The sequence below is a fragment of the Rhopilema esculentum genome, unplaced genomic scaffold, assembly GCF_057945365.1.
Source record: "Rhopilema esculentum isolate cy_ngs unplaced genomic scaffold, ASM5794536v1 HiC_scaffold_36, whole genome shotgun sequence".
In the NCBI taxonomy this organism is placed as follows: domain Eukaryota; kingdom Metazoa; phylum Cnidaria; class Scyphozoa; order Rhizostomeae; family Rhizostomatidae; genus Rhopilema; species Rhopilema esculentum.
Window position 1 is genome coordinate 654,373 of NW_028300847.1, and position 26,116 is coordinate 680,488.

Consider the following 26,116-nt stretch of genomic DNA (forward strand, 5'->3'; position numbering starts at 1 on the left):
CGTCAGTAAACTAAATTTTATGATACATCAATCGAAAGCTCTTGAAATGCACGTTCACATAAGACCTACAATTGCTAAGTTGTGCTATATATTTTTAATATACAGGGGATTTATTGCATTTTTTGCCTTTATTGATGACGTCATCAATCACGTGTTCCTGGGGCAAGCTATTTTTGATCCCATCTTGGATTCTGAATATTCATGCTCGAAAGTATATAAAACCACCGAGATCCACTCGGTCAGTTAAGAAATCCCTGAAGTTGAGTTGAATTGAAAACTCGAATTATTATTATTATTATTATTATTGTTGCTGTATGTCCACGTGACCTGAAACAAAGCTTTGATGCCATCTCACAATTTCAGCTGGAAGGTGACTGCAGGAAGATTGTTCTGCTTTATACGTAATTATAGCCTGGAAGGCAAGCCACTTTCTTACCAAAGAACAGAAACACTTCCATAATAAGTGGTAAGAGGTTATGCCTATAATGTAGTTTATCCACATTGGATGAATATCTGAAGAAGAAGCTAGGAATCACACACTGTTCTGTTTAGGCCCGTTTCAAGATAAGTCTGTAACTACCACGTCTTTGATCTGTAACCGCAAGGGTACAATGTAAACGGTACAGAGACGATAAAAATTCTTGACACTTCATATAAATTTACCAAATTTTCGTAAGAAGAACATGACTAAAGTCTACTACGGTTTTTTGCCCTTTTTTGACGTGGTAGTTTGAAGATGTATGACAGGCCAGATGAAACGATAAATACAAGTTTAGGAATGCGCCAAGGCATAAAACTTTCAATTTATCATCTTTCTTTTACGAGTCTGTCGATGAATGATTCAAGTTTTCTTTTGATGTATCTTAGCATAGTCCGAATGTAGCACAAATAGGTGGCTTACTTTTTGTGTTTCACTTTTTGGAATTTTTTTTGTAACTTGACTGAGTGTCATCGCATGCACTATAGTGTCATCGTTATAAATCAGGCGACTATTAGATTCCCAAACCTGTGTAAAATATAAACTCAAAATGCCAATTGTTTTCAGAAAACGCTAATCAGATATATTTTTCCAGCAAAGGTAATATAGGATTGATCTAATGACTGTTTTTAAAGACATGCACATATGTGGAAAATTGGCATCAAAATTAGGCATGGATTCTTCATCAAACTTTGCTTTGTCTTCATGCTCTGGCTAGTATATTTGTCTTGTATCAATTTATTATCGAACATCCGGTTTCCATCAATATTCTCTGTTCTGGGCAATTTTTTCTTCATATTTGGCAAAAATGGATCATAGAATTGGAATCTTCATGTTGAAATTAGTCTGTGCTGAAAATTTCAAGTTTTTTGGGCCAACAGACAGCGAAGTAACCCATTTTCAAGATTTAGCTTTTCCTATACATTTTAATGGAATTTGCTGCTGTAGTGAAATTTTTTCACTGCAGCAGCAAATTCTGGTCAAATCTAAAGAAATATCTAAATATTCAAAGAAAAGTAACTCGCGACCAAATAGTCCAAACAACATGATTTTTTCAGTATTATCTAATTTAAAGATGAAGATTTAAATTCTGAAGTCCATTTTTGAGAAAGATCCATAGATTGTGAGATACAAAATCAATGATGTCAACCCGCAATAGAGAATAGATCCCAGTCTGCATCCTTTGTGGTGTGTTGGAAAGATCTTTCCTGCATCATCATATATAAGCTTCCACCTGCACCCATACACTATTTTTCCAAGGAATGTAGCCCCTGTCCCCTCCCTCTGCTTCCAGCCAGATTTTCTCTGTCCTCACACCTCAATGCACCAGAATTTCCTGTGAATTTCCTTCCCTACACCAACATCAAGAAATGCAAACTGGTATAGATCTTTTTATATAAAGACATTTTAAAAACCTTTAAGTGAAAGAAAACCAATGCTTGACAAGGAAAGAAAACCAATGCTTGCCAAGGTATCCAAATAATGAGTTCAAGTTTAGTTAGCAATAGTTTATCAATGATAGATGTAATGCCTCTAGTACTGCACCTAGAATTACATCTCATTAGGATGTGTGAAAATACAGTCCAAATGTCTAGCTGGAATATCTTGCTTGGACATGCGAGTGGAATACTCTGTGTTTCAGATTTCTTCAGTACAAGTCAAAAATGTACTGGTTTATATGTCAGACCCCATTTTGTCTATGCTTCAATGCAAAAACACCACTATGGTGCCATCAAATCTTGTTCAGTTTTATCTTGTTCATAATTAAATTTTGCTTTTGAACAAAAGGGAACTGGACTTTACTACCTAGAAAGTGGTTTCGTAGTCACAATTGGCACTGGCAAGCATAATTCTTTCTGTTTTTATAAACACAAATTTGACGCAAGTTTTGACATCTTTTGTAATAACCAAACAATGCAAGGAGGATTTGTAACTTTGCATTTATGGAAAGTTCTCTAAATGTAGTTTAATGCACTAGTACAATAAAACAAGCTCACCAACTGCATCAACTTCATTGGCAACAATGCTTCAAAACTTCTTGAAAAAAGCAATAGAGCGCTCTTAGTACTTTTCTGGTTCACCTAACTTCTAGTCTTTATAGTATATGGAAGTTGGTCACATACAGTGTTCTGCATGTGTCTAACCTTTTGCCATTGTGAGGACAGGCAATACAAATTGATTTTCATCAAGAACTTTAGTGTGCTGCTTTCAAGGAAACCTTCCATGCTATGGATTAAACAGAAACCAAGGAAAGTGATGAAGAAACTGTTCTTGTTCTTCTTTAACTATCATAGTTTTTTGTTTTGTGCTTGTATTGTTTTGCATTCCTTGGACAACTAGGGAGCCAAGGCAACCAAGCTTCTCTATAATATTGAGAAAAACAATGTGGGCTGCATTTTCCTCCTTTTTGGAGGGGGTTGGTGATGCAACTGTAAGATGCTTTAGCTACAAACCACTTAAAGTCTACTCAAGAAATGTCTGTTTACCAAGTTTGCTAGCACATATTTCATACAAGCCTTTTTACTTTTCTAAATACAGTTAGTCATCAAATCAGCTTGGACCTCCCTAAAAATTGTTGTACCTTGCCCAGGAGCACCAACTGTTTTGCAAAAGGTGCCTGCAAGATTTTCATATGCGTAGGATATAAAATTGTTGGAAATAAGAGACATAAAGTAAGGTTAATGGCGCATCATGCACGAAATGTAAAAAATAGGTCCTGTAGGGAAGCTGATTTCTGTTTAGGATTCTATTTGGGATGACTAGTAGTTTGTTTGCTCTGGAAACAATGACAGCAATATGACATTTGGTTCATTTCTTTTCCAATAGTCACCTTTATCGTTCAAAGAACAGACAATTTTCAAAGAACTACTTAAGCAGAAAATTACTGTAGAATGATGGTATTGTTATCAACAAAAATAGCATTATAGAGTTAGAGCAAACTTTAGCTATGACAAAAAGGGAAATCTTGCCATTATTTTTTCATTTGTTTCAAAACGTTTGAAGCGATTGAGTCTTTAATTTTATTTGAGCAATGATCAAACTGGCAGTCATTTTTTTTTATATTTTACTATAATTAATGATACTTTAAGCTTTTTTAATATTTGAACCATAAACAGCAATCAGAATTTCCATCTCTTGCACACTCGACCAAGATTGGAAGTTTGTCTCGAATTTTTGTACATGTTAGCTTTCATTCAATGACCGATTGAACTGATAACTTGCCCCAGCAACAAAAACAGAATATTGTACTGGTTGTCAGGAAAATCTATCATTCTTGCTTTGCTAGATAAATCACTTTCACAAAGCGGTAAAGCTTACTTTTGCAGACTTCTAAAAAATCTCTGAATTTGAACCAAGTTCATTGCCAAATACATTTGACATAATGAACACAATTTGTTTGGAGTTTATGACAAATGACTATCCTTTCAGGACTGCAACTGCAAAATGGGAAGCATTGCTTTCCTTTACTTTGAGTGCAACATGGGATGCGTTACTTTCCTTTACTTTGAGTGCACATGACTGTAAATAGACTAAAGGCCTTATGTCTTTATTGTAGAAATTTTGTGATAAATCATCTCTAGCCCTTTTCACAAATTTTATCAAAAACTGCATGTGCTTCTGGGCTTCATGATCTTTGTTGTGATGGCCTTATTCATCTTTTTCAATTATCTCAATCATTTTATTCAAAGGAAGAAAAACATTTAATAATATTATCATGGTGAAACTTGTAGCTGGATTGCTTTTCTATATTTTCAACAATTGGAAACTTTGAAAAAGACCATTTTTTCAGTTGTGCTTGCAAACGTGGTCACCATGGTTTGCCTGCAAGCGCTCCTCTCATGCTCAGACACTTTAGTGAGTCCTGGCTTCCCAGCCATTTCACTCTTATTGCATTTAATTCAAGAAATGCAGCCTTCAAAATGGCTGTTTTCAACAAAAATGATGCCACATTGCTCCATTCATTCAGTTTTCATTTTTATTACTTATCACTGGCTAATAATTTATTGTTACCAATGGCATGTTGTGATGGGAGATTGAACAAGCTAAAGGGCTTTTTAACAATTTTTACTTTTAGGTGGGGCTTATTTTAAGGGAGACTACTTCAAAATTTACCATTTTTTCCGCACACTTATTCTAACAACACAATCATAAATGTTATTCCTAAGTAAGACAGTTAGAATCTTCTTCTGCAGCAGTATTTATATAGCTCATATTGTGTGAATGAAGCTTTTCTATTCCAACAAGGTTTCAGCAAGGTAGGGGCTTGGAGGCTTCAGCCCCCATTTGGAAAGTTTTCAGATTTACCCCAGCCCCAAGGAAATTTTTTGTAGAACATATTGGGAAACCCTGAACAGCAACTAAATTGTTTTACAACTCAAGACTCTCTATTAACAGGACTGTGCATCAATTCATTATTAGCAATTTGCAAACTGTATATTAAACCATTTTTCATAGCAACATTTTCATCTAAATTTCTATATGCTTAATTATATTTCTAATTTAGGTCTAAGTTACTTTAGGTGTCAGTGTGACTTCAAGCTTTATGCAGACTTCAAGCTTTATACAGACTTTAAGCAGAGTCCAGTGCACTTTTCAAAACAAAGCAAAGAAATTTGAACAAACCCTTGTTTCGAAGACTTTTATATTAAAGAGGCACTGACACAAATTTTTGCATGCGAAGATTTCAACGATGATTTATGCTCACAAAGATGGGGGCTCATAGTACTCGAAAATATCTTTCGTTTTTCTGTACTCGCTGTAGAAGTAAAGTTTCGAAACTTTGAAAATGGGGATATACATTTTTGATATCTCATTTCTGGTCTGCTGCGCGGAAACAAAGGGTTTGACGTGATTTGGCAGTTCGGTCGGGGCTTCTTGCCCCAGCTGGTTCAATCGGCCATTGTTTCCTTTCTTTCGCAAAGGTATGAAAGCCCAATGAACCGTTGTAGTGGAGGTGGAAGTAAAAGAAACGTTGTTTGTTTCGTTTGACACAAAAATTTTGTTCCACAAAGTACATAATCTCTACATAGGCCGACCTTCATGCATTTGGAGATTACTGAATTCTATCAACTTTAGCAGCCATCATTGCAACTTAACTTTTGTCAAAATATGTTTTTTATTGACAACCATCTTTTGCTCAATTAAAAGTTTGCCCTTATTCGCGGCTGGCGGTTTGAGGCCAGCTACAGCTCACGCTCCCCTCCATGCTCACCTCACAAGCTTAGGGTAACTGCGGATCACTCTCTTAAACTAAAACTGGAAGGAAAAATTGCTCCTTTCAAAGTTCAATTCATTACCTGGCTCTGTACCCTGAAAAGAGCTGGTAACAAAATTGTCGACATCAGAGGATAAAGGAGACTTCAGCAACAATTGCTTTTAATAATACAGCATTGGTTTTTAATTTTTCTACATTTATTCTTGTACATATACAAAGTTTATTCTCGTGATGGCCTGTTTGAGCAAATGAGACAAAGGCTCCACAGCAGACCTGCAAAAGTACAAGTGACAAGGTCTGCTTATTCTATTTAAATTAAAAAGTCTGAATTTCTCAACCCAGCAACTTAGAACTTGTGCACATTTTGCTTAGCAGGGCTTCAGATCTCCCTTTTTGCAAATAATAGAGCTTTTTGCAGAGCCTGTAATGTGCGTGTACTCCTCCCCCCCCCCCTCCCTCCCCCACTTTCAAAAATGTATCAGAGTCCCTGCATATTTTAAGAATGTGGGCGAATTCGCCACTTGTCTCTCTCTTTTTTGCTTGAAGTATCTTGTAAAAGTATCTTTAATGGAGCAACTGTATTTTGCAGCAAGTTTCCTTTGTAATTAGTAAGTTTATCTTGCATATCTATTGTACTGTTTTTAGATTAACTTGCCTATCCCAGATTTCTGTAATTACTCACTGCTATTTTCATTTTTTCTTCTTTTTTGCAGAATGATCATGTCGGAGTTCAAGATGACTTTTGGTCCCGAGTGGTAAAATGACTTTTTTATAGCTGCTTAATAACCAAAAGTCGATTCTATGGATTTTGGCTGTTATTTTTGCTAATCAAAAAGTAAAATATAGCAGCAAGTTTTACAATTGGCTTGGAAAAAAGCAAACATTTTACAGCTTACTGAAAGCTTGTTCGTCTGAAACAACTATACCGGTCATGTGCTCGACTTTTTTCATTGGCCTATTTCGATTCACAACTGGGTAAAAATTTTCCATCTTATTCTTTCGGACCCTTATTCTGACGTTTATACTTCGATTGTCTTTCTGTAATATGTTTGCTTTTTTCAAAGCCTCTTTCAAATTTTGAACCGCCAAAAATTGTTCAGATTTAAACATTGTTAGTTTTATAGGCTTTTTGAGTTGTTCCCAGTTTTTTGTGCAAATTTGAAACTGGTTATTCTTTTTTATAGGCTCAGGGCTTTGGCTGGTGGGGACACAAATACTGAAACGCAGAGCAAGTCAGTTGCTGTGAAGCGATTCAAATTGGCTGATTTTCGGTATGGGCGGGAGGAAATGCTTGCTTTATTTTCCGAAGCTGTCAAAATGCCTAAATCATTGCAAGATTTCGGTGACGTCATTGTGCAAGAAACACAATGTCAGCCTCTCTCATTTATTCCAATGACCGAGGAAGAAGAGGTAGATCTCTTGAAAACCTTTTTGTTTATCAAGCTCTGTTTTTGATAGCTTGCCAAAAAAATTAAATTCCAATATTGTTGATTTTGGTTTAAAATCTTTTAATAGTTTTTTTAGAATTGGAAGTTATATAGAGTGATGTTCTGGTAGCAATTTTATAACGCTTAGTGCTTTCTTCCAACTAACTACTTAGAATTTATGCTAAATGGTATTTTCATACTGCAGAGATGTCAAGTCGCTGGCGTGAACAGTCAGGTAGTGCTGCGAATGACTGGTAGAGGCGCTCCAATAAGAGGCAGAGGTGCAATAAGAGGTAGCAGAGGTAATTTGCTTAGTTATACTGTGAATTTTATTTATCTTTCACAACTTTCTCTTTTCCTTCCTTCCGTGGTCAAATAAGCTTCTTTTTAGAACTGGTCAAGGGACATATCTTTCGTGATAGAATCTCGTTTTTGTAATAGTTCGTGCATGGTACGTGAAGTAACAAACTCATGTTGTTCAGCAATATATTTACAATCTATCCAATACATCAAACAAATATATGCTAATCAAAGATACCAACTTGAAGATTGATAAATAATATGCGCTCAAATACAATTCGTAACGGAAATTCTATTGTCATTAATTCTTCAAACACCAAAATTTATTGCCTGGACATTCCTTCAAAGAGAGAGAAACTGTACAGTTGAAAATCGAGGACCTTTGTTTTGATTTACAAAGAAACAAAATATTTCAATTCCTTTGGCCAAGAATTAAGGAAAAATCACGCTGTTGTGGAGAGCGTTAAGACGATCGGCATGTTTTCTCTAACATAGGCCCGGCATTAATTTTATTTTGGGCAACATACAATGTTTCTGACTACTGAATGAGTTTGTATGGAACTGTTCCTTACCTTTTAGTACCTATCTTCATTAGAAAATATATTGCTTTTTTTTATTTGTTCGTATTAGGAAAGCAGTTCTTTGTAAAGCTTAAGAACTCTTTCTTTATGCTTGATAATTTCTATCTTCCACCATACTAGGCAGAGGGCGAGGTGAGGGTCAGCCTGGAACATACAGGACATTATCAAATGACGAAAGTGGGTACAGCAATCAAAGAGACCAGTACACAAGAAGGCCTTGGACAGAAGGGTATGTGCTGATGGTGCATAGCTGATCGTTGTTTTCAATCATTTTTGTGCTGTAGATATACCTAGTTCCCTCTTTAAAAGCTGATAGATGTAGATTTTAATTGACAAAAACGGTCTAACCAAAAATCCCCATTCCAGTCATATCGTTACATTTTTGCAATTTTACTTGACAGTTTCTTTAATGCCACAAGGAGGTGTAGATGTAAGTGAAAAACTACATCGAGAGAAAAGAAATGACTTGAGGAAAAGTAGAATTTCTATCAATTTCAAGTGTTTTAGTGAAAATCAGAAGAAGATGAGTATTCCAACAAATGATTACAGATATGGCAATAGTTAAGCCCATATGACGCTAGCACCGATCCAAGAGTTTTTCACCTGAACCACTTCGATTGCTCTGAATCTTGTTCTGCTAAATGTTTTGTAACTTCGTCTGCTCTCTGTCTTCGAATTATCTGTTTTTCGGTTGCCTTACGGGTTTTCTTTTTTGGTGTTTCAGCGCAAGGGGTGGGAGCACAGAGCGAATCTCAGGAAGAGGAGAACCCCCTGGAGGTAAAAGCATTCGTTCCTGTTGTTTTGTCTTGTGCTTTTAATCTAGCAGTCCATTTATCACACTGTCCCTCCAATTATGTATTGTCTTGCGATCGGGCAGTCGCATGAATTCTTTTTAGATATGCCCTTTAGCAAGAAGCACCTTTGTTTCTTTCATGATCATCAAAAGGAAGAACATGAAGACAAAAGCAATTTGGCTTATGTAGGTGCCTTCCTTTCGTAATTTCGAATGTTTCATTTTCCTGCTTGATTGAATTTCCATTTTTTAAAACATCAAAATCAAACGTTTAGAATCTAGCGACACCTACACAGAATGTATAGTGTTTTGTTTTCATGGCACCAAGAAATAAAAAAAAATAAGCAACTTCAAGAACTAGGCGTAAAGATTTTTATTTTATTTATTTATTCTGCATTTCTACTTTTTTTACTTATGTTATAGCAAACTTTTATATCTGATTGTAAATATTGTCACCTGTTAGGAGGTTAATATTAAAGCTAACTTCCTATTCCAGATTAATTTAGGTTTTCATGAATAAAGAATATTATCATTCACCAAAATAGAAAATGATTTTGAAGCGGTAATAAAATTGCCTAAATCTTTATAAATGTAGCTTATACTTTTATTTACATAAAACTGGTGACACATCATTACGGTTTTTGAAACCAGTCCCTTTCTTCTTTTATCTTTCCGATTGTTGCAGGAAATTTATGCTCGATTTTCGTCCGGTCGCTTGAAAAATTTCAATATTTGTATACGTATTCAAGTTGTGTTGTTTCTGTAGACTTGTGCTATAAAAAATCGATAGCTCACTTTCATGATGGTTTTCTTTGTAGTGCGCGGTGGACTTGAGCCTCGACCCCGATTACCGAGCGACCGAGGAGGAGCAACAACTGAGAGAGAACCTTGGCGAAGTATCAGTCAAGAAGAGGACGATGGTGGTGGCTGGCGAATTTCAGGGCAACGATCATGGCGAAAGGGCTCCGCAGGTATGTACCAATGTTCTTCTACAAATTTTCTTGGTTTCTGTCCTTGATTATATTTGTTTTGTTCCAAGTACTTGTTTGCCAGAGTTTCGACCACTTTTCTGCATTCGCTATCTTTGTTATAGCACACCCTTCGAACTACTGATTTCTGTAATTTTTGCGCCACGTGAAAACTGTTTGTCTCCCTGGCACGGAACCCTGGCTAAAAACAGATTAACTTCAAGTCAGGGGAAATATTCAAGTCAGGGGAAAGTTCTAAATATTCGGCAATCCTATCAGATTCCACAATATTGAATACTATTAATAAACGCTATTTCAATGAATGGTTAAAGGCCGATGCTTTTTTTGCTTTTTTGCTTTGCAATGTAATGATGTTATTCTCTGTAAATGACATCATCTAAGGAACGTTACTCAACTCCTCAGGGTCAGGATTAATGCCTTTTTGATATCATGAAGCTAGATCAGATAGCCCAGAAATATTTCTTATCTGGATTTTACTGTTGGTCACCTGTTCGTCACTAACATTATCTTGGTCACTAGCATTCTCTGCTGGAAACTCAGTTGCTTTCACTTACCCAACCTGTACAACAGATGAAAGATAGTCAAGTCACCATTAAAGTAGAGTACAGACCTGACCTGAGAACTATTTCCTGTGAAATTCCCCCTTTCATTTTTAACTGCTCCTTATGCCGCTCTGAACATTCCCCGATCTTAAGGATGACAGTATCGGCCAAAGATATATTTTATATTTAAGATATATTTTATATTTAAGATATATTTTTGCTGGTATAATGTTGCAGAATATTTTCTTCAATCGTAACATCCCATGAAGTGCAGTATTTTTAGGTTTTCAGAAATCATAGGATCTCGATCATTTTTATTCATAAACATAAAAATAACTCATTTTGAATCGATTTTTTGTGAAACAATTTTTGAATTCGTCTTTCCATATTTATTGTTTTGTCTTGTGTAGTTCATCCTCCTGCATTAATACGGGCTTTTCAATGCAAGCCGTTTTAAAATAATACATGTTTGCAGATAAATTATTTATCTAGAAAATTTATTATTGCTAGATGCTTCGCGAAACTGGCGGTCGGATAAAAGCAAGGATGAGGACAATGAGAATTCGCAGAGACGCTCCTGGAACAGGGCCAGTAGCACGAGTGGACTGCCAGAGTGGTGTGACGATGATGTGGAACAAGACGTTGGTACCTTTGACTCATCAGGACAGTTCAAGTCTTTGCGAGTACGTCTTTTGGGTTTTTTTAGCCCTAGAGAATTCGTAGCGTTGTTATTTCAACGTCTATCACTGCCAAGTGACACAGCCTGCCTAATGAAATAAAAGCTTCAGACATGCGGTTTTCCTTTTTATGAAAAAACTTAAAATCCAAAAGATATGAAGAAACACTTCATGAGCATTCTGTAGAGAAAATTTCCTATCAACTGTCTTTTCAAACTGATTGTTTTTAACTTGATTGTCTAAAAGCTGTTACATTGTTTTGACAAAAACTCTACGTTTGATATGTACCCCTCTGATCCTGCTAGCCTACAAACAACATTCTGCCAAATGTGCTCAAGATTTTCCAGAAGTCCAAAGATTTTTCATACACCTTTTGAATCTTAAGCCTTGTGGTATAAGAGAAAAAAGGTGATTTGTTTAGGCTGTAGCCACTACAGTTTTGCAATCATTTCAAGACATAGAAGCAAATCCGCAAAGGATGTAAGGGTTACCTCGGAGTCATTTGCAAAAAAACTCATTTATGCAAACTTATTTTGTGAAGATGGTACCAAAGCCTTTTGTAATTGGGTTCCCGTGTGATGGAATTCTTAAACAATGCTGCAAACAACTAAACAAAATCAATGGACATTTCTTTCAATAATGAGCTTAAATGCGTTAACTGACTGCGTGTTATCTACCGATTCAGAGCGCCGATGACCCTGCTTCAAAGACAGGCAAGGATGATACTACAGAGGTATGTAGCAACCCTCTGTTGTTTTTTATCAATGAATCGTCAAATAAATCATAACAATGTCATTTATAAAAGGGACACTTGAATACTTAATAATTGTAATGCGCTTAACTTGTATGAGCTATTCTGAAATTTGGAGATTCCTCTACAACCTTGAAAGTAAAAACAAAATGTTAATAAGTATAATGCATATTTGAGAAAAAGTTTTTCAGTTTATTAGAACAAAGTATCAATGTGCTTGAGAATTAATTATCCTTTAAGTTGTTACATCACCAACCACTGCAGAGCTGCACTGATGTTTCCCATCAGACAACTACATGAACTGTGAGAGGTACAACAGCTTGCTCTAAAACAAAAATCTTATCTTTGTTACGACACGTCTCGAAAATTCCTTCCAAACTCTCATCAGCTGTTTTCCAAAGCTGGTACTGTTATGTCAGTGATGTATCTCTGTAGTTAGGGTATATACTGGTGCCAATCCTATGATCTCAAAGATTTGATCAGCAAGGCTAGATTACAAATCTGGATCCATTACAAATATGATGACCAATTTTCAATTTAGAGGATTGGCACCAGTAATTCTTGTTTTGCTCTACTGTTTAACTAGTGCTTTTCGTGTTATGCAATGTATTATTTTGGGACGATACAGTGAGCGTTTTGTCAAATGTGAAAATTCTTCACATTCACAGAAGTCTTCCACATCGTGTAGAGAATCATAATTGGTTGTAATTAAATATTAAAGTTTATTGATGATAAGGAACTGCTTCTCTCAAGTGGTGCATCACCATAACAGGAATTTTGTTTTAGCCGGTATTTGAGGATTATGATGCTGGTTCAAATAAGGTAGAAGCAACGGGGAAGAGGAAAAATGATTTTGGAGGCACAATTAATTACATGGATAGTGGTGTTAAATCAGAAAAGGAGGGTGCCACCGCGAATAAGGCCAGCCGAGAATCGTCATCTGAGCTTGAAAGTCAAGCATCTTACAACCTCAACACATCCTCTTCCGTTTCGCTGGAGACAGAACAACGCACAGAAAAGCGTTTAAAGGAGCTCTTGTCTTCAAATCCCGTCAAATCGCCAACTAAGAGCATCACCCCTGGTCATATTTCAGTATCCGAATTAGAAAAAGAATTTTCATCTGTAAATACAAAAGAGAGCAACTCAAGAATTAACGAAAACGCTCGAAAGGTAGACGATTTGACCATTGATGACGTAAGGTCAGTGCAACACGACATGAGAAAAATCTTGGCAGAAAGCCATTCAAAGGCCTTTCCACGAGCTAACGACCACGATGAAAATGTCCCCAACATTGAAGATGATATAAAAAATCTGATTGACAAATTGGATGACGAGGTATTTCAGTTAAATTCTACTATTGATTCTTTAGTTTTTCCAAAGACCAGTCCTGAATGTTATTCTAATCATCATTTCTCACCAATATTTCCAAATTTCTTTCTTCAATCCTAAGATTGATAATATAAACCCTACGAATCAAATGACGCCCCAACAACCAGACACAAATGACTGCAATGTGTTGGATCCAAGTATAATTTTTGCAAAGAAGGCTGAACCGGGCGGACTCATCAAAGGAATGCAAGCCTGGATTTACCGAGATCCACAAGGAGAAATCCAAGGTAAGCAGAATAGTTAGTTCTCGTTACACAACTATCCTTTGTCAAGTCGCGTTTCATCCTTACATATAATGCTTGATTTTTTTCAATGTTCTTCTTTTACAAGGTCCATTTTCATGTGAAGAGATGCTGGAGTGGTTCAAAGCCGGGTACTTTACCATGGAACTTCTTGTTAGACGTGTTTGCGACGAAATTTTTCTGCCGCTAGGTAAACAGATCACTAGACCCTTAGTTCAATCGATTTACTTTGTTCTAAAGCTGTTGGCTGATACATGCAGTTCAATGAGGTTTAATATTATGTGATGGTGATATTGGAAGATCATTTGCCAAATGAAACAACGCAACTTTGCAGATCTAGCAATTTTTGTGATGCATAACTTTTGAAGATATATTTCTAAACGTTTTTATTAAGCAACTCTCTTTATCATCTTTATAATCTTATGTTATTACTATCGCACCTTAACCAACTTCTTTCTCGAAACCTGATGCTATTTACAGCTAATTAAGTTGGTATAACGTTGTTTGGTGTGTGACGACACATCATGGCTCATGAACATCGCCCAACAAATGTATGATCATGTTTGCATAATCTTGCTTGATGAAGCTTGATGGTATATGCAAATTCATGGCAATGTTTTTGTAAGGGTGTTTGGTTGTGTAGATAGGCCTTACATTTAGCAGTTTTTAAATTGCTGGTATGTCAGCTTCTTCTGTCAGAAATTTACTTCTGCTATTTCTTCGCTCATTTCAGGCGACATTATCAAACTATGGAACAGAGTGCCGTTCCAGCCTGGACCCGAGCCGCCCTCTATCACTGTACGTCTTCTATAAACTTTTTATCACATCAGTTTAAACTTAATTATCGCTGCTTGCTTTACTCAGTTTTTTATTTCAAAATAAAATTTATGAAACAACAAAATCGACATAATTTTATACTGAACAGCTGGATTTTGAACTTATACTTGCTCCAATCTTCTACTGATAGAAATTGCCTGGTTTTTGGCAAAAACATTTGATTTAGACTTATTTGTCGAGAGGGTTTACCACCAAACTACTGTAAATGTTGCTTTAATCCAGCAAGCAGGGAAAGTATGATAGCTCCTAGGACCTTTTTCATTTTATTAGTCACAAGTTTATGCTGCTCAGCTTGCTAGAAGGCAGCAGGGAGACCATCTCACTAGAAGACAGCAGGGAGACCATCTTGCTAGAAGGCAGCAGGAAGAGTATCAGCGAATCACATCACAGCAAAGGAAAGTGCAACAACAGCGGCAGCAAATTGAGCAACACGAACTGAGGATTCTGCAACAAATGAAGGTAGACCCTACAATTTATATTTTGTTTTCATGTTTCTTGTATAATTATGGCGAAGACTTCTTTACAAGAAATGAAGAGAGGTTTATTGTTATTGCATGCATTAAAACAACATAATTAAAGTAGCCTCTTGCTTAAAATCTCTTGACTAAAATAACTTGCTCGTCTCCTAATGTATCAAAATGTACTATATTTATTAAGTAAACCGCAGTATCGAAGTATACGAGGGTGCCACGATTTTCCAAAGTTTTGTCTTATGATAGATCGCCTGGTAAGCGATGATCACCTGATAGATAATGTATGTGGATTTTCTTTTAAGGAACAACAGCAGTTTAATGAAATGCAGCAAAGGCCTCATAATCTGAACTTTCCAGAAGATGTCTCAATCTGGGGAGAAAGTCCCACCCCATCTCCAAGTAAGAAATTCTTACCTTTACCACCGTCTGGTATTATTTTGTTGTAATTCACAAAAGTACCAAATTTATTCCTGACTATGCAGTAGACATACAAGTCAGCTCATTCCCCTTTATATGTCTTTCGTGTTGTGATTCTTTGAGGAATGCCATACATTGGCAGTTTCTAAATTTGAAACGGTGTCATAAATGATTGCATGTAATTCTTTTAAGGCAAGCTATCCAGGAAAGAAAACATCCAACTGGGCTTTTTTAACTCGGACTAAATGACGATACATTTTTGTAAAAAAAATTCTTGAATCTTTCATGCAGTTAAATATTTGTTTCCAGGCTGTGATTTATTGAAATAATCTTATCTTTCAATTTTTCAATTTAAGATCTCGCATCCACGCCTTGGACGCCAACATCGTCACACCCCGATCCAGTCATGTGGAATAATGCAAAGTAATTAATACAATGTTTTTGCAATGCAATGTTTTTGCAACGTAATGTTTTTGTGTTCTATCCATGTTAAGAGTAATTCCCTACCCTTGTTTCTTTACAATTTCTTGCCACAATTATTTATTATCTGAACAAACTCCATTTTTATCTATGGTTAAATATCCAGTAACTGGAAGTTTTGTTCATTGCCGTGATTTGGATAAAGACGAATCTTTAGGGTGAATGATTTGGCTTCCAAATCCGAAAAGCATAGCTACGTTTTAAGTCTTCATGCAGGGGTTTCTTCGGGGCTTGTTGTTCGATTTTAGTGGCTTTTCGCTGTAAATTGGTGAACACTCTTAAAAAGGTAGTTTTTATGTTGTTTTGAGTCCATTTAGTTGTCTTGCTTTGGCTCTAGTGTTGGTGAAAATTTCAAGTCAGGTTGTGATGTTTCATCTCGAATGTCAATTCACGGAAACATTTAGGCCGCGTCAAAAAAGATTTTCGAAGTTTCTGCTTACCTTTAGATGTAAAGTGCGTCTTTTAAGAAAAGAATAAATAAATCAACAGAAAATCGATCCAGCTTATGGCCCTTTTTTGGAAAAATATTTCTAGATGTAGCTTTATTAATGTTTTCTTCCTAAGAAGAAGCCTTTTGCAAAATTTTGATATTTCATGCCAGTGGCACTTAAGATTATTTACTTCTATGCTATATGTTTGATCACATCTAAGATTTAAAGCATCTAGAATTGCTTCGTCTTTCTGCAGCTTACCGAATGCAAAATTGGAACACCACAGAAGCTCAGAGAAAATTGGAGCCAAATCTGAACCTGTAAGAATGTTTTTGTTTCAACATAATAGAATGATGATTACCATATTGTATTTTTAAGTCGGTTTGGTGTTGCTACAGTAGCTTATCAGTATTCCATGGGCAGCTTTGAAAGTCACCGATCATTTCATTAAGTCATTGCTTTTATACCGAGAGTTTGATTCCGACCAAGTGCATTATTCACACTGGGTAGCACCATTGTGGAATTATTTCCTCTTGTCAGCCTAGTCTACTAAATAATAATATATATGGTTATGGCTCTGACAAAGGCTCACAAAGAAGAAACATGAAAAAAAACTTTCTTGGCTACCGTTAAGATCTCTAAGGATGGACTCGCGATTCACTGAATGTTGGCGTATTTGAATGATGGTTGCTTTTTAGGCTGTAAACTGGAGTTTGATTACGACCACGTACAGTATTTGCTACCTACACCTGAAGATACCTATTTGATAAACTATTACCTTACACTAATAGTAATTACGTTACACAAAATATTTAATTGATTGTATTTCAAATCTGCGTTGTGTTTTAGTTTCATATTTAGGCGTTTACCAACATAAAATGATTTCGCTGCATAACATGAATCGTTATTGGCCTCGTTACTCTTAACCATTAATGCATTTTCGGATATAAATATTATGCCTTTTCTCCTTGCTTTTCAAAAAACGGCTTGTTATTATGTAGCATCCACAGAGCACCATCTTGTATGCTCTGAAACACTTCTTTTCATATTCCCAAGCAACATTGCTTCTACATCAATAAGTAAGTCAAGCTGAGACTATTTGCTAAACGAGCTAAGCTCAAAGACAAACTTTAGATAAAATCTTGATAAACTCAAATGATACAGTCAAATGCTACACAAATATAACCTGCTGTTCTACAGGATGTTGCGCAAAGTACAAGTGAAGCTAGGGAGGATGCTGGTATCAAAGCCTGGAAAACGAACGGGACTGCGGGCTCAACCTCTCCTGCAGATTCAGACATAAAACAAGGGGAAGAGTATGACCCTGCAGTTGAGGATAGGACAAAGGTTGGGCAAGGCTCAAAGAAAGTCAAGGAAAAGAAGAAGAAGCAAGACGGAGAAAAAAAGGTCACTTCTTCATGACTTTGTTTTTAGTAAAAAGTTTTTGATTTGTAATTGTTGTGCTTCTTTCCATGCTTTCATTTTTGCGAAAGCACTTTCAATTTGGTTATATTGTTTATTTTAGAAATATAGGTATAATGTATCTTCCATGATCTTCGCCTTAATGATTTTTGAATCTTGAAGTTCAAGATTTGGGATCCAGAAATTATAACGATGAATTGAAACTATGTCACCACACAAAATCTAAGTGCTTTGATGACCTTAAAAGACGTTTTTCTATATAAATTGATTTTCATGATATTTTTTTCTATTTAATAACACTGGTAAATCGCAATATTATAATAACTATTATAAAATTATCTATTTTAACCTTATATTGTCATCACAAGAAAGAGTTTACGTGAAAGCTTAGAAGTATGAAATTCAGGTTTTGGGTTCGAATCTGAAATCAAAATTCAGTACAAAACATTGAAAGTGTTTTCAGAAAGAGGGAAAATCTTATTGTAAACACGAGTATGTACCTTGTTTTTTATTTCAATGTTCCATATATGCTACAATTTAACAGTAGGACCACTGTAGCAAGTTGATAGGTGCTTTCTCCGCAGAAGAAAGAGGACAGAGAAAAGCAGCAAAGGCAAGATGAAGAAGCCCAAAGGACGCAAGAGATTCTCGAAAAGCAACAACAGGAATTTCTGGCAGCACAGAGAAAAAAAGAAGACGAAGAAAGAGAACACCAAATGAATCTTGAAATGCAGCAGAGACAGTTGAAACAGCAACAGCATATGCTGCATCAAATGAAACAGCGGCAACTGCTGGTGCAACAGCAGCAAAAGCAGAATCGTCAAGAAAGGATTCAGCAAGAGCAAAGGAGACAAAACGTATGCCTAAGGCTCAGTTTTCTAATGCGGCATCGAAAACACTTTCTACATTTTTAAGGATGCTTTTGTTTTATTGCTTCCTTCAGTATCTCAAATTATGATTAGAACTTTGCTCTATGAATTTCATTTTGGTATATGTGAATTTTTCAACATTTGCTTAATGTCTTATAGATGAATGAAGCTCATACTTGGAATATTCCCAGTACTTCAAGTGCCCCGTCATTGGCGGAAATACAAAGATTAGAGGAGGAGAGGCAGATGTTGATTCATGAGAAAATGAAGCAAATTCAGGCACACGAGCAACAGTTGCAACAACAACAACAAAGAGCTGCTGCTGGCTGGACGGAAAAGGGGTAAGCTATTTTTTGACATCGGCCTAATTACAGCGCAATATTACGTATCCAGTGGTTTAAAAGCTGTATTTAGTACAATGATTCGCCTGATAATTGCTCCTCTTAGCAGAGTAGGCTATTGTCTCTGACATAAATCAATATAAGGCCATTGTACCTCTAAAAGACTTGATATGACATGCGACATTGCTCTGTAATAGTCATTGCATTGAAATGTAATAGTCATGACAATTTACATGCATATTACATTCCAATGTCAGTCATGGCAATGGAAATTACATTTCACTTTGTACTATCACTCACCACAATTTGCATGGCAAGTTGCATTGTAGTAATGTAAAATAAAATTAAGATTCATGACATTTTCATTGCATTTTAGACAGCCATATCAGTCATAACTTTTTTTATTGCATTTCACATTGCAGTAACAGTCATGAATTTTTACATTTGCTTACGAGTTCTTTCTTTGGGCTCGTCAACCCATTTCGCTCGTTCGTCCATTTTCAGACTATTTTGCAGAAGCACATTTCTATGTATGTTATTATATATTTCGTAAAATGTTCTAATTCTCTTTTATTTTACCTTTGTTGGTGACCGACTTTTTTTTCGTTCACTAGTGGCCCCCCTGTGATGTCACTGCGCCAAATCCAGGAAGAAGAATCCCGAAAGTTGTTGGCAATGTCGAGAAACCAACACCATCAACCGTTGAATACACAGCAACCAAGGGTACGCTATTGTGACATTTTAAATGCTACATAAAAGTACTATAATTCTTTTTATAGTATTGTGGTCTTTTCCCATAAAATTTTGTCAAAATCTGTTGTTTTGTGTATTCATTAGACCAGTTATTTATCATGATGAGCTTCCCTTGACTCTTATGCTGATAAAACATATATTCGAATTACCACACTAGCCAAAGTTTTATTTTTAGTTATTCCTTGTATTAACAAGGTCTTCTATATTCAGTCATTTACTTCTTTAGTCAGTAGAGACCTGTTTGTTTCATTGATACTGAAGACTTACCAGCGGCCCTCCTAGCCTAGCTCCTTGTGTTTGGCATCTGTTTTTGGCACCTAGATATTCGTGGCGTTAATTTTCGTATCTTTTGTTTGGGTCAATCATGTGTGTAAAAATGATTTGTAGATTCACGCTACATCTCTTGTTGAAATTCTGCGACTTTCCTTTCTTCTTCAACTAATCTAACTAGTGTTTCTTTGCTGCTGAGCCCTATTCTTCAGAGCAGTGAATGGGTTCATTTTGTAATTTTTTACGGGCAATGCTTTGCAGATGAGCCATGGACTACCAAATGCTTCGGTGTGGACGAAGAGTGCGTCGAGCCCCGCTAACTTTGGTGCGTATGATAATCTGTTTTGGGATGACGTCATGACACGGTCATCATCCATGCAAGAATCTTCGCAATTTTCAAAGGGCAGTTCCAAGCCTAGAGTCGTCAGGTAAGAATTCTTAGCCTTCAATGTATCTTTTTTTTAACTGTACATGGTTCAGCACAGTTCAGGTATGTATAAAAATGTCACTTGCTTTTTAAAGTATCTAGGCCGACGAGATCCCCGATATTATTTAACATCTGACTGCGTATATGGCGAATTGGATAGACAATACAGTTGCCTCTTGCCGGTACAGTTCTTGTTTGAGCCTCACCCCATGTTAAGCTTTGCCTACATATGAATCGTAAATCACACCAGGGCCTATTAAGGTATTTTCAAAAGAGAAATATGATACGTGGCTCTTCAAATTTCAATTCTAATTACTTACACTCACCTACAAAAGCTTATGTTAAATTCAAGAACAATATTACAGCACATATTTTAAGAAAGATTGCACATTTTAACCAGAGGCTCATAGAAGTGGAAAAAGAGTTGCGCTCTGCTGTTAATTTGTCTGTTAAAAATCATTGAAACGATAAAAAAGCTATTAACAAAATTGTCATGTTGAATCAATTTTAAGCTCCAAGTTTTACGTGCAATTCTACTGTTTCTCCATCAAGGTATATTGACATGTTATGAAAAATAAGTTCTATTTTGGTGAAAAATACGCCTATCTTTTGGCTAAAACATGTGTGCGTCTATGAAAAATATGACTAAATTGAGACCATACAGCCCCTGGAAAAATATAAGGTTGTGTTGTAAATTGCAAATTTTGAAGTAAATTGCAAATTTAATTAAGGACATCGAATTAATGCCTTGCTCTTGCTCTGTTTTAAAGTGACTCTGCATTCCCTACCCTGAACGTGACATCAAAACAAAACAAAAAGTCAAAAGATGAGGTGAGCTTTCTTTGTAATTATTTGAAGGGTAATTAGACTAGACTGTTGTTGAAACACTGTCGATGCCAATATTTTGAGACATTTCATGTTTCATCAGATTTTTGTGCAAAATATTATTGTTTATATCATGAAAGGTATTTTGCTCCATCAAACCAGATACAGGGTGGATCGCGAAAGAATAAGAACTTGATGTCTTGTTAAGATGCAACGCAAAATAACGCACGCAATGCAAATCAATTTAGTAAGTGCATAACGATATTTTTGCTGATTTTGCACCTACTTACAATCCTTTTGGACATTTAGGAAGTTGTTCATCGGCTGTTTCAACAAACAAATCCTTGCGATGACTTTGTTCACTGGGTGAATAAAAACATGCCAGGAATCGCCAGATATGTTGATGGTAAGATATTTTATTTATTTTTTTAAACTTGCCTATTCATAAAGTGTTACACAACGCATATTTATTTTATTGAATCCTTTTCGTAAACCTTAATATTTCAATCTCATTATGATAACAGTTGTCAGTAGACTTGTCAGTAGTGTGTCATTATGATAATTTCGACGCGTCTTAAAGGCAATCTGTCACGACGATGATCAACCAGTCTCCCTTTAATTTATCGCATTATGAAAAATATGGCGGAGTGCTGGAATCGTGTTAATTGTTCCAGCTATTGTTCTCGTTAACCAATCCACAACCAGACAGATTGCCTTTAAGGGTGATAAGCAGCGTTTAGGGGACTTCTTCGTTGCCCTGTGTTGATCCGCATGTATGAGTTATCTTCACTTTCCTCTGCAGCAGATAACTAGCACCGCTCTTTTGCTACTCTCCCTTTTCTGTTAATCCATGCTATGCAACAAAGGATGATTTACTTTTCAATATCCACGAGTTGTAGCTGAGAAGACACCCTTTGTCAGAATAGACCCCCATGCCAAATTCAATTGGTCATAACTTCAAATTTGTAGTTAGTACTCTTAAAAACTGTATTTTTGAAATGTTCTCCCTAGTGCCAACATTTGTGAGTTTCTTGCAAGAAATAGAGTCGCCATACGAGGTACGTGTTCTAATTTTACGATAATATCTCAGGGCCCGTTGATCGCATAATTTGATAGATCGAGCACAAATCAAGATTCCGTAATCTGAATCCGACCATACTGTATAATTTAACAGTCAGAAAAGGAATCAAATTTTTATTCACCATTGTTGAGGAAAACTAATGTTCATTTTTGTAACGCCAAAAACTAAAAAAGCTCATTTACAGTTTTCAAAGAAGAGGCCATCCCACCTAAGGGGGATGAATCGTTTCCTCGTGTAAACATTTGCGAATACGATCCCACGTTTGGAAACTAGCCCACTTCCTGTAAGCAGGCTTTTTATACAGTGGACGGTTTGAGTGATATCTTTTTATATGTCATATTAGGCCTGTTGCTAAAGGCATTATTAAATATCATTTTTAAAGAGACATTTAGAATTTCTTATAACTTTCTGTGTGTTCACTTTGACTTGAAGGACACTCTTTCTTCAACGTAAGTTTGTTAACATTTAGTTGATGTTTTTTCGAAGCGAATTTGTATACACCATCTCTCTACATTTTGGATCTGTTTCCATGCCCTATGAAAATGAGTACCTGATGTAAAAATTTTAGTGTTTTCCCCGACCTAAATTAGGCTGCCATGTTGTGGCCAAGCAGCTGCTCTAATAGTATACTCAAAGAGACATTTAAATGCACTAATTGGCATGATGTCACTATGGCGACCTTTAATATCCTTTCATTTCTATTGCGTAAATTCGAAGAGATTTGAAAATTCACCGACCTGCTTGAGATTGTTTTTTACAAGATTTGCTTTCCCTTGGCAACCATTGGTTTATTTTGACTTGTGCGCGCCCATTGAAAATTTCGCGTTGTCAATCGAGAACTCTAGAGCCTTTTCTGTTTTTCAAAACATGTTTAATTTTTGCTTCATTTATTGTAATGAATCTGACAGGCAAATAAGAATACGGCAGACTTACGCCAATATGTCAGCTTCTAAATGATATTGTACTATTTTCTCTCTGATTCATTTTGAGATTGATTAGACGATGATTATGCATTGAAGACAGGTCAACTCTGCAAATCTTCCTTCTGTTGAATGCTGTTGATTCCCGCTTTAACAAGACATTCTTACTGAAAGTATTGTTGTTATTATTTAATCAGGTCAATGAATACATTCGAAGCTATTTCGGAGAGTTTGGTAATGCTGAAAAGTTTGCAAAGGAATTCCTGGAATGGAACAGAAGAAATAGAAAGCAGCGATCACCCGTAAGTCTCTTTTCCTCAGAATTTTTAATTTTCGGTGTTTGTTTTTGCCAAGGATGGAGGAAATGATACCTATTTACATTTTCAATTTTAATCAATTAATTCCGAGTTGTTTTTCACAGCAAAGCACCACTCCGACCACTAACTCAGAAGCTGCCGTGTCAAGTGGATATGATGTGATATCCCCCGAAGGGGATGACCCAAACGGAAGAAGGAAGAAGCACAAGAAACGCATGCAGAAAGTGAGCCCAAACTTGCTTGGCTTCAGCTGTAATGCCAATCCTGATATGGTCAATAGAGGGGAAATACAAAGTGCTATGGACGCATGGAGCACAAAGTAAAAAGCCACGAGCCCAAGACACCTGTCTTCTCGTTAACAAACTCAGTAGTTGCATTTTGATGGTATTGCGGTTTTTCTATTTCCGGAGGTCAACTTCGTTTACACAAAAATCGGCTAAGCCTTCAACCAGTCAGGTCATTGGAAAGATAAATCTGTTTTTTATGATTTTATGAGTGTGTTTTTGTTAAGATGGTAGCTGGCAGGTCAAATTGTATTTCTGCTAAGGTTTGCTTTTAATCTTTGTAGTTGATTATAGTTGTTAAATGCATGCCTCGAATGCATTGAAAATGGGGTTTGCTTCAGATTTAAACGCCTGTACACTTAAGAAAGTAACATAAGAAAGTGCAATTTGTGAGGATGTTACATCAAACTCGTGGCAGACATAAAGCAAGCACTATCGTTAGGGTAAATGAATGTTTTGTTGAAAATGCATTGCTCGCATTTAAGTTTTCGTCGTTTCTGTTATCAGATATTATAAAGCCAAACGAGGTATTGTTTTCCACTATCAAATCGCGGTGGCTCTAGAATGGCCGTTTTAGAGAGAAGAGCAGTTATTATTAGCAGGCCATTGATCATCTATGGCGTTTTCCTAGTGGCCAGTTCATTATAAGCAAGATCTTCACTTGCTAGAGCGTTGCCCTATGGGCGCCAAAGTAACGTATCGACTTGCATTTTAAAGCAGTGCTTTTTGTGTCATCAGGTTTCGTCCTAGAATTCACTCGCAAACAGCTATCTTTGTGTTAGATTTTGCGTTGTATTTCTACAGCTACAATTTGAAATATTTCTACAGTTAGTTTCAACTGCGCGCCTTAAATACTAATTCATGTACCTTATTGCCGCAATGAAAGCCAGTTTTGCATTAAAAGTTTTTAAACTTCCCTACTCGCGTAAATTTTGTATAAATTCTGTGTCAATGAGATCAGGTGTCAAGACTGTGGCCATTTTTCCTTATTCATTCTGCTTCAAAATCAATTGATGTTTTTCGTAGTATTTTTGGGATACTTGTTTTTAAATCATACCTGTTTTTAAGGTGTAGTGATAATCAATTTGTATAGTGATAAAACAATTTTGTGCAGTGATAAACAGTAAAAGTTCGCAGTGATCGGTTCACTGCACAATAAATGAGGAATTGATTACTTTATAAAGTCGAAGGGGCCTTATAAAATAACGAATTTCATTTTAAGAATGGAATTAATCCGAAGTTACGAAAGTATGCCTAAAAAATAATATAAGGTTTTAAACGATTGTAAGAAAATGACAGCAACTAATATTCTGAAATCCAGTTTAATCTCATCTTTAGGGCGTGGTAATCAAAATTTTCTGCTCTTTCCGTTCGCAAATTGGCCTTTGGTTTTGCCCCAGGACCTCCGAAACTTCCCGCGCGGCCCAGAACATACATGATGCACTATTGCTTTTGTAGTTTGTTTTGAGGCGAGGATTTAGCTAATAATACTGTTTTAATTGGTCTCCCACCCATATACAATATGAAAGAGTCTACCGGGGGTTTCATCTGTAGATCGTTCTTGTATTAGTCTCAGCTTGTGGTGCCATGAGGTTACAATCACTTGCCTTTCCTTCCAAAGCTTTTAAATTTTGTAACGCTTTACACTTTTTTTATTCAAGAACCATAAAATTTAGGTTCAGGCTCGCTGTTCATAATTTTTTGAAAATCTGAGGCTTAATTGTTTTTAAATTAGTCATGAAAATTAATAGGATGTAAGCAGTGCTATCGCTAGCTTTTTCACTCTAGGCAGGTGTTCAGGCCTCGTTTCCCAACAAAGTTTTTTAATATTTACCGAAAAAGAACCCACAAATAGCTAAAAATCCTCCTAGGCAGGGCATTCCTCTCAACCATCGACCGCATTGCCTAACCTTTGTTTTCTCGGCTGATTATGGAACTATATGGTATAACGAATAATTTAAGCCCTTACAACATTTTCGAAAATTCATCTAAGTCACGTTACCGATGACGTCAAAAATGTTCTGTTTCCTAGACTGAAAATCATTGTAACTTCTTAAGTATACGTCTGACTTCAATATAACCACTAGATTCGGGCTCGCCTGAAAGAAAGCTTTCCAATGATATACACAAATCACTTTTTTAACGATGTCAGTAATTTCAATGATGACGTCATCATTTTCAAAATGGCCGTCGACCAGCGAGCTGACTCTAATTTTGCTAGGCACAATTTGGCATTATCGCAATTTGACATCATGCATGATTTTGCTTGACACTTTCTTATAACGGAGAAGAAGCTGTTCTTTCGCCATCCACAGTTTTTCGTTATTATTATTTTAATTTTACTGATTAAACCTAAAATAATTGTTTCCGAAGACCGGATCTGAAGCCGTCGGTACAAAATCGAGCTTTGCACATAGGCCAAGGGCTTATATTATTGGCATTGCCAGGAGGCAGGAGGAAACAATTATTATATGGTTTATTACTTTAAAGCCTTTGTTTAATATCCCTGACAGGGCTAAATAACTTGCCAAAGATATTTAATAAGATGCCTGTTGATTCTTTCTTAGGTTTGTTCTTGACATATT

General features: G+C 36.2%; 1 protein-coding gene across 3 annotated transcripts; it reads left to right on the forward strand.

The window, feature by feature from the left end:
- Positions 1-308: 308 nt before the first annotated feature.
- On the forward strand, positions 309-24,501 carry LOC148957186 (GRB10-interacting GYF protein 2-like). Of its 3 annotated transcripts, none has more exons than XM_089115785.1 (27): positions 309-466; positions 6,407-6,448; positions 6,878-7,103; positions 7,326-7,422; positions 8,122-8,230; positions 8,726-8,778; positions 9,613-9,765; positions 10,836-11,008; positions 11,688-11,735; positions 12,540-13,088; positions 13,204-13,369; positions 13,473-13,574; positions 14,118-14,182; positions 14,492-14,680; positions 14,997-15,093; positions 15,468-15,534; positions 16,279-16,342; positions 17,223-17,429; positions 18,029-18,301; positions 18,473-18,654; positions 19,269-19,377; positions 19,939-20,105; positions 20,875-20,935; positions 21,239-21,335; positions 21,941-21,987; positions 23,128-23,232; positions 23,352-24,501. In XM_089115785.1, exons 2-27 carry the CDS (start codon positions 6,408-6,410, stop codon positions 23,568-23,570), a joined length of 3,666 nt encoding a protein of 1,221 aa, XP_088971911.1. In that variant the 5' UTR covers positions 309-466; position 6,407; the 3' UTR covers positions 23,571-24,501. The 3 variants fall into 3 exon arrangements, with proteins under 3 accessions (XP_088971911.1, XP_088971912.1, XP_088971913.1); XM_089115786.1 differs by having other exon boundaries at positions 18,032-18,301; XM_089115787.1 differs by having other exon boundaries at positions 7,326-7,413.
- Positions 24,502-26,116: the final 1,615 nt, after the last annotated feature.

Bases quoted from the DNA above. Each gene is read 5' to 3' on its own strand.
- LOC148957186 (XM_089115785.1), top strand. From the start codon at position 6,408: ATGATCATGTCGGAGTTCAAGATGACTTTTGGTCCCGAGTG. The intron at 7,423-8,121 runs GTAATTTGCTTA...CCACCATACTAG, and splicing joins TGCAATAAGAGGTAGCAGAG to GCAGAGGGCGAGGTGAGGGT. The intron at 21,988-23,127 runs GTACGTGTTCTA...TTATTTAATCAG, and splicing joins AAATAGAGTCGCCATACGAG to GTCAATGAATACATTCGAAG.